At 35.0% G+C, this 19,592-nt stretch overlaps 1 protein-coding gene across 1 annotated transcript in view; it reads right to left on the reverse strand.

Annotated features, from left to right (window-relative positions):
* Positions 1-2,077: 2,077 nt before the first annotated feature.
* Positions 2,078-19,592, reverse strand: part of UBE2E1 (ubiquitin conjugating enzyme E2 E1) — a 45,387-nt gene continuing 27,872 nt past the window's right edge. Inside the window, exons 4-6 of the mRNA XM_081344848.1 lie at positions 14,998-15,130; positions 5,962-6,109; positions 2,078-2,942 (exon numbers count right to left, since the gene is read on the reverse strand). Coding sequence (XP_081200974.1) covers positions 2,845-2,942; positions 5,962-6,109; positions 14,998-15,130 — 379 coding nt within the window. The 3' untranslated portion in view covers positions 2,078-2,844. The remainder of the gene's footprint in view (positions 2,943-5,961; positions 6,110-14,997; positions 15,131-19,592) is intronic.

A 19,592-nucleotide genomic window follows, 5' to 3' on the forward strand; every position in this document is an offset into this window, starting at 1 on the left:
ACTGCAAAACAGTGATTATTAACATTGCTAGAAATTGGGCTAAAGAAAGAAAAAATAATTTCCAATCACTTCATACATACATGGGGAAAATTTTGATCCCATTCCCCAATGTCAAAGCCCACAAATATCTGTCCCTGTACAATGACAGCAGTTTCATAAAAAGGATAGGACAGCATCAGAAAAAAATAGTAACTTGGTTCATTTAAAAGGGTATAGCAGGGCTTCTCACTTTCAGCAACTTTAAGAAGCGTGGGTTTGTAACTTGTGGAATTTCCCAGTATACATAAATCTCAAAGTTACTGTGATTGAAAAGCACAGAACTATGTTAAGAGTATTTGATTCTGGCTTAGTGTTTTGTTTGACCTAGGCATTCCACAAACTATGATTTATGGCTTAACATATCAGCTGAAATCAGCCAGTAGTAATATATTAAGTCTGTACAGTCAAAAAAAGAGCATTACTATGGGAAAGGATTGCTCCATCCAGTTTTAGCTCTAAGCAACCTACCTCTTATTTCAATTGTATTCATTGTTGCTATGCAATTACGTGCCTTAAAAATAGTACACTGACATAAAAGCAAATGAATACAGAATTTAAACCTAGGGAAGTGGAAAGATCTTTTTACAAAAATAACATGAAGATAGGTACAAGTTGAGCTTCCCTAGAAAAAGAAGTAGTAGCATTCCTAACTATACTTTTCTTCATAGCTATATTCTGCATCACATAAAGATGATTTGAGCAACTAATCACAAACCTAGGTCAAAATTTCTCCAGAATTCCTAATTGATATGGCTAATCCCACTGGCTGGATGTTTTAGGAACTGTAGTCCCCAACAAATCAAGACAGTGCTAGACTGAACAATTCAAAAGGGCTATTCTGGAGTTGTGATGGCTTTATACTATCACAATATAACAAGTTCTCACCCACTTCTAAAAGGAATCTGTAGTTAGATTTGTATTTTCACAATTTTCATTACAATTCTCAAGGATACAAAATTCAATTAAGAAAGTGGGTGGCTAATTGGGTTGAAATTTCTCAAAATATGCAGTATAGAAATTTATCAAAGTTTCTTTTCTTTCTATCAAGGAATAAAATATTTTAAGGCCTAATGTATATTTTAAGCACATTTTTTTGAATTTAAATGAAGCTTTTGAGAATTTAACAAAAAAAGCATGGGTGAAATATCTAGTTTAAATTACAGATTGAATACAGATTCTGACTTCATTCTATTTACATTGCACATTGAAATGGCTCTCATCTGTTTATATAGTGTACTCATAAGTTGTCCTTCAGTGCACTTTGTAGAATGGCAGTGTTTAATTGTAGCATCATAAGAAGCACAGTTAACATGAATTTTATAGAATTATTCATTCTGGGCCACTAGTGAATTGTCCTGCTTCAATTACTATTAAGTGAAAGTCAATTTGAATTATGTTCACTTCAGATAATATTTTGGGCACTATTTAACGAAAAAAGGAACTTTTTTTGATAGAGATATTGAATATGCTTGCACTTTAGTAGAGATGGATACCAAGACAAAAGGGAAAAACTATTCCCATTCCTCTTCCAAACATGTCAAGCAACAATGGCCTGAAATCACAATAAATAGCTCTAATGTTGAACAGCTAGGGAAACTCTAGCTTTAAATGCTTAGGAGATGATCCAACTTGCAAAAAATAACAGATTTTTGGATAGGTAACTAAGTCTGCCTTCTCGCCCAGGATTTAATTTCATAACCTGTTAAAGTCTTTTCATGTAACTTTTTATTATGTGACCTGGAAACTATTTCTTGTTTTTTGTATGATTATCAGGAATAGATTATATTGTCTGTTATACCGGGGTCCCCAGCCCCCAGGTTCTGGACTGCTACTGAACCAGTTTTGGGAACCAGGCTGAGTGAAGCTTCATCTATGCATACATGGGATCTAGGTTGCACATGCAAAACCACCCACTCTTCCAGTCCATGGAAGACAATTTTGTTCCAAAACTGGTCCCTGGAGCCAAAAATGTTGGGGACCACTGCGTTACACACAACCAACATAGATGTATTCCAGAAAGAAGTATCAGTAGGGGGTTTGTACATATTTTTATTAGCACAGTAACAAATGCAGACTTAGTTAGCCCACAACATACAACCAATCCACTGAGTAACTCCTATTCCACGCCTTACAGTTAAACAGCTTAAGGTATTTCACTACAGGTTGCTCCAAGTCCAGTTAAAACCTTTATTTTCACAAAGGTAACTTGGCATAGAAAAATGAATCCACGAACTATTTTTCCTATGCTAGGGGAGACAACAATCTAGCTGTACCCCTATATCTGAACTTAATGAAAGGGTAGACTTGTAAAAGATGTGTTAAATATGAAACTCTCCCACCTCCCCTAGGGAAAATATTCCCAATATTGTTTTACAAATAAAACCAAGCTAAAAGAAAATTAAGTTGCAAGGCTTCTTGCAAGAAATTTTACAGAAATGCCAAATATATGTACCCATAAATTAAGCTGTTTTATTATTATTTTTTATCTATCGCAACCAAACATTCTTTCCCACCCTCATCCAATTGCCAGATTAGTTTACATTCTTCTTGGTGCTATAGCAGAGCTACTATTGCTGAACTAATGACAGTCTTAAAATATGCTAGTCCTATTCTAGCTGTCTACTGTAGCAAGATACCTTAAGTAACAACAACAAAATTTCAGGAAATAAAAGACTGAATAAATTCTGTTATAGAAATACCCTACTCTTTTTCAGTTTCTCCCCTTCCCTGTCCCACCCCTTCAAAATCATAAGCAGCTCTTTCTGTCACAGATGATTTAACACAAAGATATGACAAAAATCCAGTTTATGTTGCGTATCTCTTGGTCCACTGTCTGGCCATTCTGTCGTGCTCTGCTCTGTTAGTCATATACTGAGTTGCAATACTTCCAACAAGGGGATCAGCTGCAAAATAAATAAAACAAATGTAATAGATCAGATATGATGAAGACTCCTAGAACATTGCTTTAATGAAAAATATTTTTGTGACTTTAATTACAATTTTAGAATTTAAGTACATTGCTAAGTACATTGATTTGTGCTTAGATTGTAAGCCGCCCTGAGTCTTCGGAGAAGGGCGGGATATAAATGGGATTTAAAAAAAAAGTTCATTTTCCATTCAGGCCAAGAATGGGAAGGGGAATCTGGTCTTCCAGATGTTGGCAAAGGCAAACCTTTATTCTTTTCCACTAGACTTCACAGTGCTTTTTCAACAAAAGCCATGCTTGCTGAAACTGTTGGCAATCATACAGTAGTTAACAACACTGCATCTCTGTTAGGCCCGTACACATCAAAGACCTATTACAATAATGGTACTTGCTGGACAACTGGTGTTTCCATAGATACAATACATTTCTGCCAGTCCTTTAAAATATGTCTCACAACAGCAAATCTGGAGATAATGATGACTCACAAAGACTGTAATCCTTCAGTGTAAACACCATCAATGGGGATATTCCATTTCTTATTAATTTTGTGGAAATGAGAAAGTCACTTTTCCATCACTGGATTTTGAAAAACTTCATTTTGTAGTTTTTTAAAATTAATTTTTGGAAGTTATGTCAATGCAATGGAATATACATGGCATTCTAACCAATAACAATTCTGTTTGAGTTTTGTTTTGAATTTACTGTTCTTCAAGACAGGACAGATAATCCATGTTCAGGGACCACTCAAAGTTATGACATAGATGAACAAGGAAACATATGATTATTCCTCATAGTTGTGGCTGTTACAGGATTCTTGTGATCATGTAATCATGATTTAGGTGCTTGGCAGTCAGCTTGCAATTGTGACAGTCATAGCATCCTACAGTCATACGATTATGATTTGTGATAATTCATTGCTGGCTTCTGACAAGCAAAATCAATGGGGAAGTTGCAGAAGGTTGCAATGGCGATCACATGATCACAACACTGCAATTAGAATAGAATAATAACTCTATTGTCACAAAACACTGCAATTAGAATAGAATAATAACTCTATTGTCACTTTAAATGTACATTATTCAGCATACATTAAAATGAGATTTTATTACATAACAGCTCTCAAAGAGTAACCACCTCCAATATACTCTGCATAAAAATGGCAAAAAATGCTCTCCTCATCTGATGCAGAAAATGCAGGCACTGGTTTGCACACGTCACTAAGGATGATGTGTGGAGAGACCAAGTCAGATTGTTAGTTATCTGCACCCTCAGATCACCTCCACAACTGCAGCACTGATACAGTTATCTGTTGCTGATCACCTCCACAACTGCAGCATTGATACAGAGTGGAGTATGGCTATGTCGGCTCTTCCTAAAATCTACAATGATCTCCTTTATTAATATTCAGAACCAGGTTACTTTTATTGCATCAGTCCACCACAGCCTTCACCTCTTCTCTATAAGCATCTTCACTGTGGTCCCAGATAAGACCTACCACTGCCATGTCATCTGCATACTTTACAATATGATTCATAGCAGATTTGGCATAGCAATCATGGGTCACCGAGGTGAATAGTAAAAGACTCAAGACATAGTCCTGAGGGGAACCCGTACTCAAGAAATGGAATTGGAAACTTTTCTTGTGAGATTCACTTAACAATGGCAACAGGGACTGCCGCAACTGCTGTTATAAATTGGCATGATCATATGAAGGGCTTTACAACTATAGAGTTGCCAGTTCAAATTACCCTCATTAAGCAAGGACTGCTTGCACAGACATATTTGATTGGATTCTCCCTGTGTATTGTGTTTGGGAGATGGGCCCTTAGCAAGAAGCAGCTAGAACAGTACAGGAAAACCTATGGGTTGACAGACTAGCCTAATGTAAGGCCGGACAAGGAAAAGAAGGTCGGCCAGTGATGATAAAGAAACCTATGGAAAGCAATTATAATACAGAAATGTATGTGTTAATATTTCTGCTGAATCTCTTCTAATTCAGGGCTTTTCAACATTTCACCTATTGTACCACTTTTAGGATATGGCAACATCTGAGTACCACGAGTCACCTAGCAAGGTGTCAAAAACTTGATGATCAAAAAAAAAAAAGGAAAAAAGTGATGAAGTACAGGTAGTCCTCGACTTACAACAGTTCGCTTAGTGACTGTTCAAAGTTACAAGGGCACTGAAAAAAGTGCCCCCAAGCTACAGCTGAGCAAGACACCTGACTGCCTGCCCGGCCGCACTCTTCCTCCTGTCCAAGGTTTTCATTGTTGTGAGCATTCCTGTTGGGGATTGCCAGCGGAGGTGGGGTGGGGGTGTTTGGTTTTTATTTCCCTTGTCTGCTAGGTGGTTGCAGCAGGTTTTGGTCACTTCACATGAGCCTGGGACACTGTGACCATCATAAATATGAATCAGTTACCAAGCATCTGAATGTAAATCACAAGACCCTGGAGATGCTCGAACATTCCAACTGATTGGCGCTTCTTTTGGGCTCAGCAGAAGCGCCAGGATCAGCGCCGAGCTCCAGCTGGAGCCTGGCGCTGATACTGGTGCTTTCGCTCAGCCCTGGCAGCCCTGCAGCGCCAGCCGTGTCTCACTCAGGCTTGTGCGGTGCTGCCACCGGTTCAGCTCATTCCCCTCCCCCGCTACTTTTCTAGGAAGGTCATGTAGCACCTGCCAGGTGCCAATGTACCACAGGTGGTACCTGTACCACTGGTTGAAAAGCCCTGTTCTAATCAAAAGAAAATATTTTCAATTCTATATAAAAAATATGAGTTGCTTGGTGCTAGAAAAGGTCTGTTGCCGTCTCCTGATCAATACATTCTTAAATACATTAAAGAATGCAACGCTAGAGGGCAGCCACTCTTCTTGTAGGAGATGTTCCTGTACTAGTTATCAGAAATCAATATAAAAACTCCTCATGATTTTGGCATATGGATTTATCTCTGTATGGATCCTGTTCTCAGTCCCTTATCCCTCGTTTTGACCCCACTTACCAGGATTACAGTCTGTGAGAAGTGAGCAAATTGAAAGAAGAACTTTAGAAATAGTTAATGCTGGACTCCAGTTATCTTTTAATATATCCAAACAGATCACTCCTTGACTGTTAATGTTGCAGTGATAGATTCTTGTTCGAAAGGTAACCTATGTGAGAAAAGTTTTTTAAAAAAATGTAAGGAAATTGTGTTCATTCTCATCTTTTCATTCAGATCCAAGCATTTCCTACAACAGATATGAAGTGCTGATTTTGTCTAAACCCATTTATGGATAATTTCCAATTTTTGATAAATTACTAATCTATCATCAGACAATTTTCTATTGTTTCTCATTCTGCCACAGATTTTCACGAATAATTTTTCTCTTTTAATTTCAAAAGACTAAACCCCACTTATTAATTTCATCAATTGAAGGCTTTTCTAGGGTTTACAATAATGTTTAAAAATCCTCAGATGTTAATCTGAGTTAAACTAGTCAATATTACTGAAGTTCAATTTGCTGCATCTGATTTTCATACAATGATGCAAAAGTTCACTTTCTAGTGGTCAGAATGCTTCATGTATTCTACCAAGTAACCTTTGTAGGTTCCCATGGCTCAACTCCTGAATGAAGAAGCCAAACCTTTGCCCCAGTTTTGTACTTTTTGAGATTAGCTAGATTAAAGGACAAAATGCTTGTCTTAAACCTCTCAGTGACTTAAAACATCCATTTAAGTTCTTACAATAATTTAAAAAAATGGATCTCACATTGCCTACTTTTGCAATGTGGTCCCTGATGATATCCAATATTGCTCTTGAGCTGACAGAAGATATGTATATATGCAACAGATAATGAGGAAATTCTTAAAAATTCATCTTATATTTGATTACATTCCTTAATTGGTCTTTTTGAGACTGATTTAACTTGTACAAAACTTTGGCTATTTCTTATTTTCCCAGTTCATGAATCTGAATGTTACACCAAATAATGCAATTATATTTTAGGCTTTAATTTCATAATTTCTAAATTTTATTCTAAAAAAATTTATACTTTCTTTTCAACTAGCCATTATACAAGAAAAAAACCCTGAGCATTTTAATTTATGGTGAACCACTGCCATTCTGTGTCCACTGTTTGCATTACATGAGAATTACACAGACTTAGAAGGTGATGAAATTTATTACAGCATTAATGTATTGCTAATTTTCTTCACAACTTTAGGCAGGATACTTAGGCAACATCCACTTTCTAAAGATAGGTACTTTATCAAGGCAGAAATTAGTAATCTTTTCTACAAGTACTGATTAAGAGAACATTTCTTGTTACATTTCTGATGCACAGTGCTTAGATTTGCCATAATTCTTCCTCAAGGGACCAATTATCAAACACTTTAGCCCAAATCTTCTACAGGAGGCATAGATATCAGTTCTTATGAAAAATATTGCACTGACTTTAATGTATTCAGCACATACCTGTTATGATAAGGAATGGGATGGGGAAAGAAGAGCAAAGAAGGTAGGAAAAGGTATGCAGGATGAAAGAATATGGTTTTTCTCATCATTAAACTCTATGTATGTCTGTTTTTGATTAGTGGAGGACAACTACAGAAATTCAACACACTCTACATTTACAACACCACTGTAAAAAAAAATCCTAAGGATTTGGAATGCAATTAAAGCACCCCACTACCAGTTTTCCATGCAAAGAAAGGGCAGGTCAATTATTTGTATGTTTGTTTGCATATAAATAATTGTGTTTGTTTACACTTTTGATTTGTGACTCTGGGCAGGATACGACATGAAAAATCCAGTTAAAAATTCACAACAAACTCCCACCTCCCAATTCTGTGGTAAGAACAATAGAATCAGACAATCTACTTGATTGGCTCCAAATGGAATCCCCAAGCCCACTGATAAAAGTATGTCTTCTTAGGCCTTGCAGAAAAAAAACAAGGTGGGGCCAATAATATCTCTGGAGGAATGAAGTTTCAAAATGAGGGAAGGCCCTTTTCCAAGATCCTACCAGATGTACTTTCTTGATAGTTGGGACCCACAACATGCCCTGCTTTCTTGCTCCAGTGCACTGATAGATACAAGTGGGAAAAGGCAGCCCATCAAATATCCTGGACCCAAGGTTTAAAACTGATAACCAGCACCTTGAACTGCACCCAGAAGCAAACTGGCAACCAGCGCAGCTCCTGAAAATGTGACATATGTGCAAATTTGGACTTGCAGGCTGCTGCATTTTGAGTCAACTGTAGCTTACAGATGCTCTTCAAGGGCAGTGCAACACAATAATCCAAATAGGAGATGACCAGGCATGGATAACTGTGAGAAAGGCCCATTTGTAGAGGAATGGCACTCAACACACATTGGTGCAAAGGCCCTTCTGGTCATGACTGCTAACTGCTTCTTGAGCAAGAGTTGTGTGAGTCCAGGAGAAACTCCAGATTATGCATCAGTTCTGTCTGATGGTAATTCTCTAAGAACCAAGAAGCTCCAAATCCAAAAGCAGTCTGTCTTGTCAGGGTTCAGTTTTAACCTCTTGCTTCCCATCCAGACTTCAACAGCCTCAATGCACTGAGAAAGGGAGATTGTAGCATCACCATGGCAGAGACGTACAATTCAGTATCGTCAGCATATTGATGATATTGTATCCCATTGTGACAGATGCTCTCATCCAGCAGTTTCATGTAGATGTTAAACAGGAGTAGAGAAAGCACCAACTCTTGAGGGACTCACAATGCAGGAGTCAAGTGTTTTACCTCTCATTCCTGATCAACATTGACTGGAAATAGTCTTGAAGAAAGGAGGCAAACCAGAAGAGCACCATGACCTTCCACTACCAGTCTAAGCTGTTCCAGAAAGATACCATCCATGACTGATGGTATTAAAAGAGAAATCAAGTGGAGCAAGAATGGATACACCATCCAGGTTTCCATGTGGTTGAAGAGCATACTACTAATGAACTTTGAATTGTACATTTGGGATGGTATGATACAAGATTCTCTACTGAAATTGTATTTTGGTCATTTGAATCTAATTTGGAAGAAGAAGTATATAAACAAGACCATTTTTACTGTATATAAGTTGTAGCTAAAATTGTGGCAATAAACTGTCAGTGTCTAACACTAAATACCAGTGACTGTTGAACATGCAAAATACAGTAAATGCATTTTTTTTACTGTTGATTGTTGTAAACATGATGATTGTTATATTTGGAAAGGACCATAGGCAAACATCTGTAAGAATTAGAGGCAGAACACAAATGTCTGAATTTGATTTGATAGAGTAAAAAGGGTGAAACAGCATTCTAATATCATTCTCAAATTAATTTGCATAATTTTAGTCTAGCAATAGACAAACAGGATAGTATGATATTGATTCTGTTAAGGAATTTGTTGTGCAGAGGTCTCCTTGTGCTACCAAAGAGTTGCACAGACAAGGAAGGGTACTGAGAGCAGTAAGAGTCACACACAGGAGTACACTGAGTTGTAAAAGCAAAAAGTATTTTACTTTGAGGTGGTGTAAAAACAAAAATGCACAGTCAAAAATAAACAGTCCAAGTAGCAATCCAAAATACAAAGTCTTCTTACCGGTCCAGAGGTCAATACACAGTTCAGGTAACAGAGCAAAAACAGTAACAGTAGAGAGCAGTGAATTCAGAGAGAGAAAGAAGCTACGTTAATAGCTCCCTCTTATGGCCATGAGAACACTTACACACCCATTGGCCAATTTACATCTTAAAGACATAAAATCATGGTTAATATATTTTCAACCCAACATTGTAGGCTAACACCATATGCCTAACAGATTCAAATAATATTTTAAACAAAAACACAAAAGGAGAAGAAAGATACTGATGCGTTAAAAAAGATCAAGGCATTTTCTGTGATAACATTCTTCTCTTTATCAGAATGCAATGTACTATGTCTATGTACTTAGTGATGAGTACAAAAATATTTATGAATGACAGGAGGTACACATTAGTCAAGAATGTTTGTGACTTATTACACAATTTGTCAAACTTGCCCATTCTCCTGTTTAAGCACTGTGTTAGCACAACTAGTCATTCCCTATAGAGTTGAGGGTAGGGGTGTGGTGTCTGTAGTTATGTGAGTCTACTACAAAGTTTTTCTGAATTTCCAAGTATTCCACGTAGTTGATAGATTGTTATTCTCTTTATGATATTTGATAGTTTACCTTGAAAGAATGGTATGTCCTCAATACCAAAAACTAGTTTAGAAGACATGCACCCAATACTTTCCTCAGTTAATAATTTTATTGCTCTTCTGTTTTTTAATTGTTAAAAATAGGTAAAGTCTAAAAACATTTCCTTCAGGAACTAGGAGAATTATGAGACAAAAGTTTCTGAAAGAGTAACTTACTGTATATGATCTCTTCTAAGCAACAATTTACAGCAATATGGAATATTATTGTGATTTCTAAACTCTGTATCAGAAAGCTTTAGTGTAATTTGATGGCACAGTGTACATACTTTCATGTTTATGGAAGTGACAGCTACTGTGTTTTCCCCAAAATAAGATCCAGTAATGTAATATATATATATCTCCTCCAAAAGAGGCAGTAGGTCTTACTTTTAGAGGATGTTTTATTTTTTTCTGACACCTGCCTCACCTCGTGGTGGTGGCACCAACACCCCATTAAGCAGGAGCCCACGTGGCCACTGGCCCACTTCAGTGGCCGTTCGCAGCTGTTCACGGCAGGAGGCTGCATGGCTTACCATGCTGTGCTGCTGCCATGAGGTATGGCAGGTGAGGGAGGGGGTGAAGCTGCCCCAAATGCCCCATGGGCGCCCAAACAATTTTCGCCCAGAGGGAGACTGGCCACGCCCATCCCTGGGCTAATTTGTGGGTAGGGTTTATATTAGCCCCACCCCAAAAAATCAAGCTAGGGCTTATTTTCAGGGTGGGTCTTACTTTTGGAGAAACATGGTAAGTTTTTCATTAGTATCTTATTCCAAGTAAATAGCCTCCTTGGACTATTATGGAAAGATTAAAATATACTGAAATATAATTAAAACAATAACTTTTAAGAAGAAAGCTAGAATGTTTTAAGTCTGATTTAGTAAAAACAATTATTCATTTTGAATAAATGATTGCATCCAGACTAATTCCTAGAAAGAAAGCCTGGGAAAAGGAAATGGGGAGATAATAATTTGCTGGATTCTCTTCCCCTTGGATTGCTTTCCAAAGTTCTGTGATAAATAAATGGCAATGGCCAGTGTAGTAGAAAACAGAATTAGAGAAAATTGATGTCCAGTCCCCTTTTTCTAATGCAGGAAACAGTGCTCATCCTGAGGATCCAGGCTGCAAAGATTCTTAAGATCACATCACTAACATCAGATGGAAAAGCAAGACAATTCCAAAAAGACATGTAAAGAACCTTTCAATAATCAATAAAACAAAAATAGACCATAGAACACAACAAATTGTGAACAGCATTTAAAGTGGGAATTCAATCATCTGCCTATTGAAGAACTTAGATGATGATGAAGAATAGAAAAGAATAATAGAATAAAATAATGGTACAACTAAATAGTTTAGGGTTAGAAATGGAGGGTACCATGGTTGTATACTATCACTATATTTAACTTATAGGCAGAACACTTTATGAACAATATTTGACTACAGGAAATTGGAATTTAAAATAGCTAGAGAAGCATCAACAACCCCAGTTATGCTGATAATACCAATTTGACAACCAGGAATGAGGAAGACTTGAAGAGTTTTGTTAAAGTGAAAAAAAGAATACAAATATCAATCTAATGCTTAATATTAAACCAAAACAAAGCCCAACTACTAATACTAGGTTAAATGTTATTTATTTATTAACAGTAAACTGCTTCAATCTACATAACTTCAGACAGCATACATAGACAGGCCAATACAAAATGAATATTTCTATGTTTTTTCCTATGTTTTTAGTTAGAAACAATCACAAAACCATGAAGTTGATAGGCACCAAAATACTTTAGTGATCAAAAGTTTGAAATAAAATCCCTTTGACAATCTTTCTGAAAAATAAAGAGTTTAGGGTCCAATAATAACAGACATTATCATCCCAGATTTTAAAATGGTAATACTGTAGGAGTGATAACTTTAAGCACAAAATAAGGAAATGTTTCTTTAGCTGGGCATTCTTCTGTTATTAATGATAAATTAATTAGTCTTACTAATCAAGCATATCATGAATAAGAAAGAGAAAGTCTCTTTTAGAAATCTGGGAGGTGATTCTAAAAGGGGAAAACAATTCAGTAATCTGATTCTATTTTCTTAAAAAGTTCAGGTAAAAGGACTCTGGAAGAAAATCTATTTTCTATGGAGAAGGTATTGCCAAGAATTTGCTACTTGGAAAAAAACCCCTATAACATTATAGACAAAGTATCAGAATTTCAGAATCATCATACTAACAACAGAAGTAAGTGTTTTAAAAATGTTATTGTACTAACAAGTACAATAGCAATATCACCAATAAAAAAACAAATACAATAAAAAACCCTACATATGTTGTACTAATTAAACGTAACGGAAAGGAAGAAAAAAACTAATTAAAAAAGATCCACATAATATCCATTTGTACCAGTATGAGATTGAATCCTTAAGCTTCTCAAAACTAAATTATATAGAAATATACTGCTTTATCTTTCAATTTTTAGAATAAGATGTTTGAAAAATATATAACATACTAATATCTGGAATCCATTCCTTATCACAACAATAATTTTCTTTACATTCACCTAAGAACTAAAGCTCTTAATAAAATTACAAATTCATTATTTTAGAAATATAATTTAATGTTACATTTATGTCATTATATTATCAAAATTGTGGTAACATTTGCCACGACTTTGAACCAAAACAGAATTGTGGATGGACAAAAACAAATCAAATGAATTAAAGAGCTCTCTGATATTCTGTAGTATGAGCACAAGTAAATCTGATGTTCCACTTTTTACAACTTTCTTTCAGAGATCCAACAGATATCAAATAAGATTTTCTAATGTATTAAATTCTTCCTTAAATCATAAGGAATAAATTTTACATTTTTTTAAAAAACCGGACTTTCTGGCAAAATTGAATATTCCACTTCTTCATTTTATGAACTATGAATATTATGTAACTTTTATAATATTTTTTTATCTGAATGGTTTTACTTTATCTGCTCTATCTCTTAAGGATACTAAGATTTCAGATGCTGTGCCATTGAGTCCCCTAAAGCATCTGGGCCCTATAATTTTAGCTAAATTCCTAGTTTTTGTTTTCTGAAGTTATTTCACTACATAAATGTATTTTCAATCACAATTAAGAAGGTACAAAATTTACAAACACAATGATTTTATAATCCATAAAGCAACTTGTAAATCCATTGGGATTCTGACAAATGAAGGGCATGATTCAAATTATCACAATAATTCTATGCATGAATTTGAAAGTAATTGAATAAAAGAATAAAAAGATACTCAAGAATAACAAGGTATAGCTTCTATTTTGTAACAAAAATATCAAACAGTTCTTGTCTGCTTTAAATGGATCCTCACATGACAAAACTTTTGAAATAAGACTGGATAAATTAGCATACAAGATTGCATTAAATAAATATTAGGTCATAATGGGAAAAATAAAAGTGGTACTTCTATAAGATACGAATAGAAGAAAAACCAGGTATTTGGTACAAATACAATGGTCTTTCTAGCCTAGGAAAAGAATAACTTTTGTATTACCTGATATTCTTAGTATCTCAAATATGTTAATGTTGTGCTCTCCAAGAATTCTTTTTTGGTTGAACCTTACTTTGTCTGATGTAATAGGTTTCAGTCCCCTCAATACAATTATCAAACTCTACAAAAACAATGGAAATTCCAGAACTGGCTGGAACAAGACAACATACTTGCAGAGAAGCAAGTTGGTTTTAGGGAAGGCCACTCTATGCTGGTCTATGACTTGATTGATTTGATTGACTACATGATGTGATAAGTAAATGGTAAAAATAATAATCAACGACATTTGCTCCATTTTGATACATTATAATCTTTTCAATTTCGTGGGCATCAGGACATACAAGAGAGTCTGCTGCTTATTTAGATAAGATGCTAGCATGTCATTGTGAAGCTCCTTTTTAGGGACATATGCTTAATTATCTCATTAATAAGACTCAGAAAGCAAAACTCTAATAAATTAAGTAATGTTTATAAAAAAATAGGCAATTGCTATCCTTTTTACTCTAGATTATTGGGTAGGATATTATTGCTGATTCTTAGGTAGTATATTATGCTTTTATGTGATTTAATTTTCCATTTTTTTATAAACTCCCTTGTAGATCGTAACAGATGAAAAGCCAGTGTATAAATGTTTTTAAAAAATTAAATCCATGGATGGTTGCAATTTGAAAGCCAACAAAACTCATGATTTTGACAATATTTACAAAAATAATTTATGTAAAAACCACAACGTTGTGCTTTTACAGTATTTTTTTATAAATCTATAATTTAAACTATAGCAATACTGAACTATAGGTACAATCAACAGAAACATTTTTATATTGATAACAACTGGCTACCCAATCTATTATATCCATTCAGAATTCAAGTTCAAAATACAGATGGATTTCCTGGGTATGACAGCTATTAAGCAAAGGGACAGTCTACCTCCTGGATGCTGGGTGCTCTATTGAAGGTTTTCAAGCAAAGGTTGGGCAGCCCTTTGTCTGGCATGTTATAAGGATTTCTGGTCTGGGCAGAAGATTGCAGCAGAAGATTTCCAAGATCCCTTTCAACTTATGATTCTATGATGATCTTAATAGCTATCCTTAACTACTCCAGACAGAGATTTCTGCAAGTGCAACTCATTGCACAATTATTATAGTATATGCTTCAGGCATCCCTATAGTGCTTACCCATTAGGTAAAGAGCTACATTTGTAGAAAGGAAAAATATTAAATAATAAGGGGAATTAAATTATACTGAATAGTATATAAAATGTTGATGCATAAAGTTATGCATTAGAAGCTAAATAGACCATGTGGTGCATTTCTTACCTTTGGAGGCTTGAAGGGATATTCTGGTGTAAATGTGATGTCCAGAAAGAAAACACCACCCTCGTACACTGAACCTGGAGGTCCTAAAATTGTTGATCTCCATTCATAGATATTATCACCTTTTGGGCCAGCACTGCAAATTAAACATAAACAAAAAAGTTGACAGTGTTTAGCTTTAATAAGACTTAAATATTTATGAAAAGTAACTCAATTCCTATAAACATATTCATTATAAAATTAATACTGTAAGATAGTGATCAACAACTAGCAGTCCATATTGATTATGTCTCACAGAAAGCTGCTATCTGTGGTGATGCTGAAGGTAAAAAAAATGATATAAAAGCAAGGCAGACAAAGAACAATTTAGGGAGAAGATTGAAGTGGAAATTTAACAAAAAAATGCACGTTAAGGAGGAATCTTGGATTCATCTATTTTTGCTTCCTTCCTTGCTTATACAGCTTCTTCTTTTTCTTCTTCTTGTGCCATATCCATTATCGGACATTGGCGATCATATTGGCGACCCTGTTTTTATCAGCAGCTACATAAAAAAGTGCTGCTGAGTTTTGTCCAAACCAGTCCCTTAGATTTTGAAGCCATGATGTTCTTCTTCTGCCTGGACCTCGTTTGCCTTCAATCTTTCCCTGAAGGATTAAATGGAGTATGCTGTATTTTTCTGGATGTTGCATCACATGTCCGAAATATTCTAACTTTTCTTTTTTAATTGTTTTGATGATTTCCCTTGGCTTTCCCAGGCAGCTTATCACCTCATTTCTGATCTTGTCAACCCAGCTTATACGTAACAGCTGCCTGTAAATCCACATTTCAAATGCTTATACAGCTTGTGCAATATTAAATATTTCTTGTCTTTTTATACTACATCCCTGTATGTTTCCATCACAATTTCAGAATGTTTAGCTTTGATCTATAAACCATTTATTTATTTATAACTATCTTTCCCACTATCTAACAGAAACTTGTTCTAACCTCAAAGAGCAAATGAATGGTTACTGTGAATTTAGTACAGTTTGGATCTGCCTGGCATCTGTCTACCTGCATAAGAAAAATGGGGTGAGGGAAGTTAAAATGAAAAAAAAAACCCCTCTGAATAGAGTTTAAATATTTGTGAAATTTATATGACTGTCAGTGGAACTCTGGAAGTGAACAAAATAAACACAACAAAATAAAAACATCAATTCCATTAAAATAATAATAAAAAAGAGAAAATTTGGGGACCATTTTCAGCATTAATCCCTTGCTCCTATATAAAGGTAGGTGTCATAGTTCCGATTTAAAAAACACATTAAAGAGTATTGACAGTGGGTTTGCTAAGGCATTTTCTGTTCTATTATATTCTAAACTTTATCAGTGAAGGTTATCAGTAATAGATCATGATATTTTCATATGAGTCATGAAATGAAATAATTAAATTTATGTGTGAAACTACAAGAAAAAAGGTCTAAGTTAGACTCAAGAGGGAAAATACATCGATATTCATTTGAGGGGAGAAAGGGAAGAAAACTCTTCAAAATTGAAACATAGCATGACATTCCCAAGAGGACAATTTGCCTCAGCAGCTTTGCTTGAACTATGTACACATTGCACTAGAAACAGAAGCCTTGCTTATTAGCGTATTGAAATAAGTTGCAAAATTACTACTTTAGATTCTAAGGTACCTAATTAGCAGTTAATTTTTTTCTCAGAATTAGGTTATAGATGATGCAATATACATTTTCTCCCAGATGGGCACAAAAGTTAGGCCACCCCTATAATTGCAACAAAAAGCCAAGTGCCGAATAATACTGAGAAATTATTTATAGTTACATTTCATGATGTAACAAACTAACATGTAAAACTCCATTGAGATACCAATTAGATCAAAAACTTACTTAGCAATAATAGTAATAATAATAACATGACATGGGCATGGCTTAAGATGGGAACTATCAAGAAAGAAACAGAAGGCTTAATACTGGCTGCTCAAGAACAAGCACTACAAACTAATGCCATGAAAGCGAAGATACAAAAATCTACTGACAATCCAAATTGCCAACTTTGCAACAACAAAGCTGAAACTGTTTCACATTTAATAAGTGAGCGCAGCAAAATTGCACAAACTGATTACAAAGCTAGACATGACAGAGTTTCTAAACTAATCCAGTGGGCATTGTGTAAAAAATACGACTTGCCTATGTCCGAAAAGTCGTGGGAACATAGGGTGGAAAAAGTTGTCGAGAATTAGAGGGTGAAGATCTTGTGGGACTTCCGAATACAGACAGATCGCCATTTGGAACACAACACGCCAAATATCACAGTTGTAGAGAACTGAATTGTACAGCTGATTGATATCACTGTACCAGGAGATGCCAGAGTCGAAGAAAAAGAACTGAAAAAAATTACGAAATACCGCGACCTGGCCATCGAAACTGCGCGATTATGGATGAAACACGTAACAGTGATACCCATTGTCATCGGGGCACTGGGAACTATGTCCAAAAACTTTACAAAACACATCAAGAAATTGCAACTTTGTGCAATAACTCCAGCAAAGCTACAAAAAACTGTGCTACTCGGAACATCTTACATTTTAAGGAGATACCTGGTTGATACCTAGAATGCTGGCAGCAGCCCGTGTCAACCATTAGTGCCAGTCAATTTGAGTGTTCAGTTGACTGAGTTTTATGTTTTATGAATAAAAGTTTTATAATAATAATAATAAAAGTGGGAGTGGTAAATGGAGATGATAACCATAGCAAATGTTATGAATAAAGTTGAGACAACTAGAAACTTTTTTCCTGCAAAATATATTATCCAAATTTCAACAAAATTAACCTAGGAATATACTTTAAGAAGTTTTTTACTCCTCAGAATACCAATTATTTCAATCAGCACATGGGCTAGATACATAATTTTTAAATGCTTTACTCGATGTTTTGAAAATGTTATTATTGTAATGTTACTTGATTTACATGATCTGTTCAGACAAACAATACCACAGCTAACCTGCAAATTTACAAATAGCTCTATTGAATATTTTCAGCTCTGAGTCTAAGGAATTATCTAAACAGGATTACTACACTGCTAAAATACAATTATTACCTCAAGTTGCATTAGAAAGCTCTCCTAGGATAGAATTCTGAAAAAGCAATTTAGAATTAGAGTGTGCAAACTAGAACTGTCAACTGGAATTCATAGTAAAAAAAAAGGAAGTTAATTATTCTTAATCACATGCGTGAATTTTTCTGCATGAATTTTTCATTTTTCCCCTTTAAAAATTATATTGCTAAGTGTTACTGAAAAATGTTGTATCCCAATTAGAATTATCAGTGTGTGCTAGTTTGATTGCTCCAATCTAAGCAATTCATTTTGGTCATTAAGAGGTAATATACAAGTTTACAACACAATAAAATAAAACAACAAACCAGAAGTAACCAAGAAACTGATGAAACTGAACATATGATGGTACATAGGCCAATCATATGTTTATGTGTCTCTTAATCGCTTCTTTAAGGATGCCTCAGATCATTCCTTATCTATAAGGAAGAGTTGGCTATTGATACGAAACACATTAAAAATACTTTGTTAAAATGCCAATCTCTTTGGTAAAGGTCAGTTTAGCTTTCCTATCAACTATAGGAAATAGCAATAGCACTGCAGACAATAGCACTGCAAAATATTAAAAGCATGTATGGAGAAAAATAATGGAAAAGGAAATGTGTTTTTTGTTAACATCATTAAGTTTCAATTAAAAATAAAAATAAAGAAATATTATTTGCAATATAGCATTAATCAACAAATAACAAAGACCCAATTAGTAAAGGTTTATAATATACACATATTCTGTCTGCAATTTTCATGCAATTATCAACTATATAGTAACTACTCAAAACCCTTCCTCTCTTCCAAGAGGGCTGAACATAGAGAAGAGGGGAGATGAAGTTTCTCAACTTCCCAACTTTAGTATGGAGCTAGAGCACGGGTGTCAAACTAGCCACATCATGTGTTGTGACGTATCAGGACCCTTTTTGCATTGCCAGCAATGGGATAAGCGCGGCTTCGGTTTGATGAAACCGGCCCATGGGCCGGCAGTTTGACACCCCTGAGTTAGAGTATATATTATTGCTTCTTAGCTTCACCACTCCCAACTGACATTTATGCAACTTATGAACATTTTAAAGAAGGTCTATATCAATGATTTAGGAGGTCTATATCAATGACAAGCCTGTGGAAAGACAAATGTAGAATCTTTAGTCTTAATAATTAAGTTAAATATACTTCCACATGATTATTAAACTGTTACATATGTTATAAAAAACTCTAAAGGTGTCAATTATAGTAAAGAGAGAGGGAGGGGGAGGGAGAGTTGAACAGCTTATACTTCTTTAAAGTTATTACATGATCTGTGTAGAGCTTGTAACTTTTAGGAAGATTTTCTGATTTCTCTAATACATTAATTTCCTTAACATATAGATTGTTTAAGTCAGAATTTGTATGTGCAGGTAATAAAGCATGAATATTATAGTCTTTATTTTGAATACTCAATTATCACTTCTCCTTTCATGTTCCCTCATAAAATAATCTGACGTAAAAGAGGCTT

Source organism: Vipera berus (assembly GCF_964194415.1).
Source record: "Vipera berus genome assembly, chromosome: Z".
In the NCBI taxonomy this organism is placed as follows: domain Eukaryota; kingdom Metazoa; phylum Chordata; class Lepidosauria; order Squamata; family Viperidae; genus Vipera; species Vipera berus.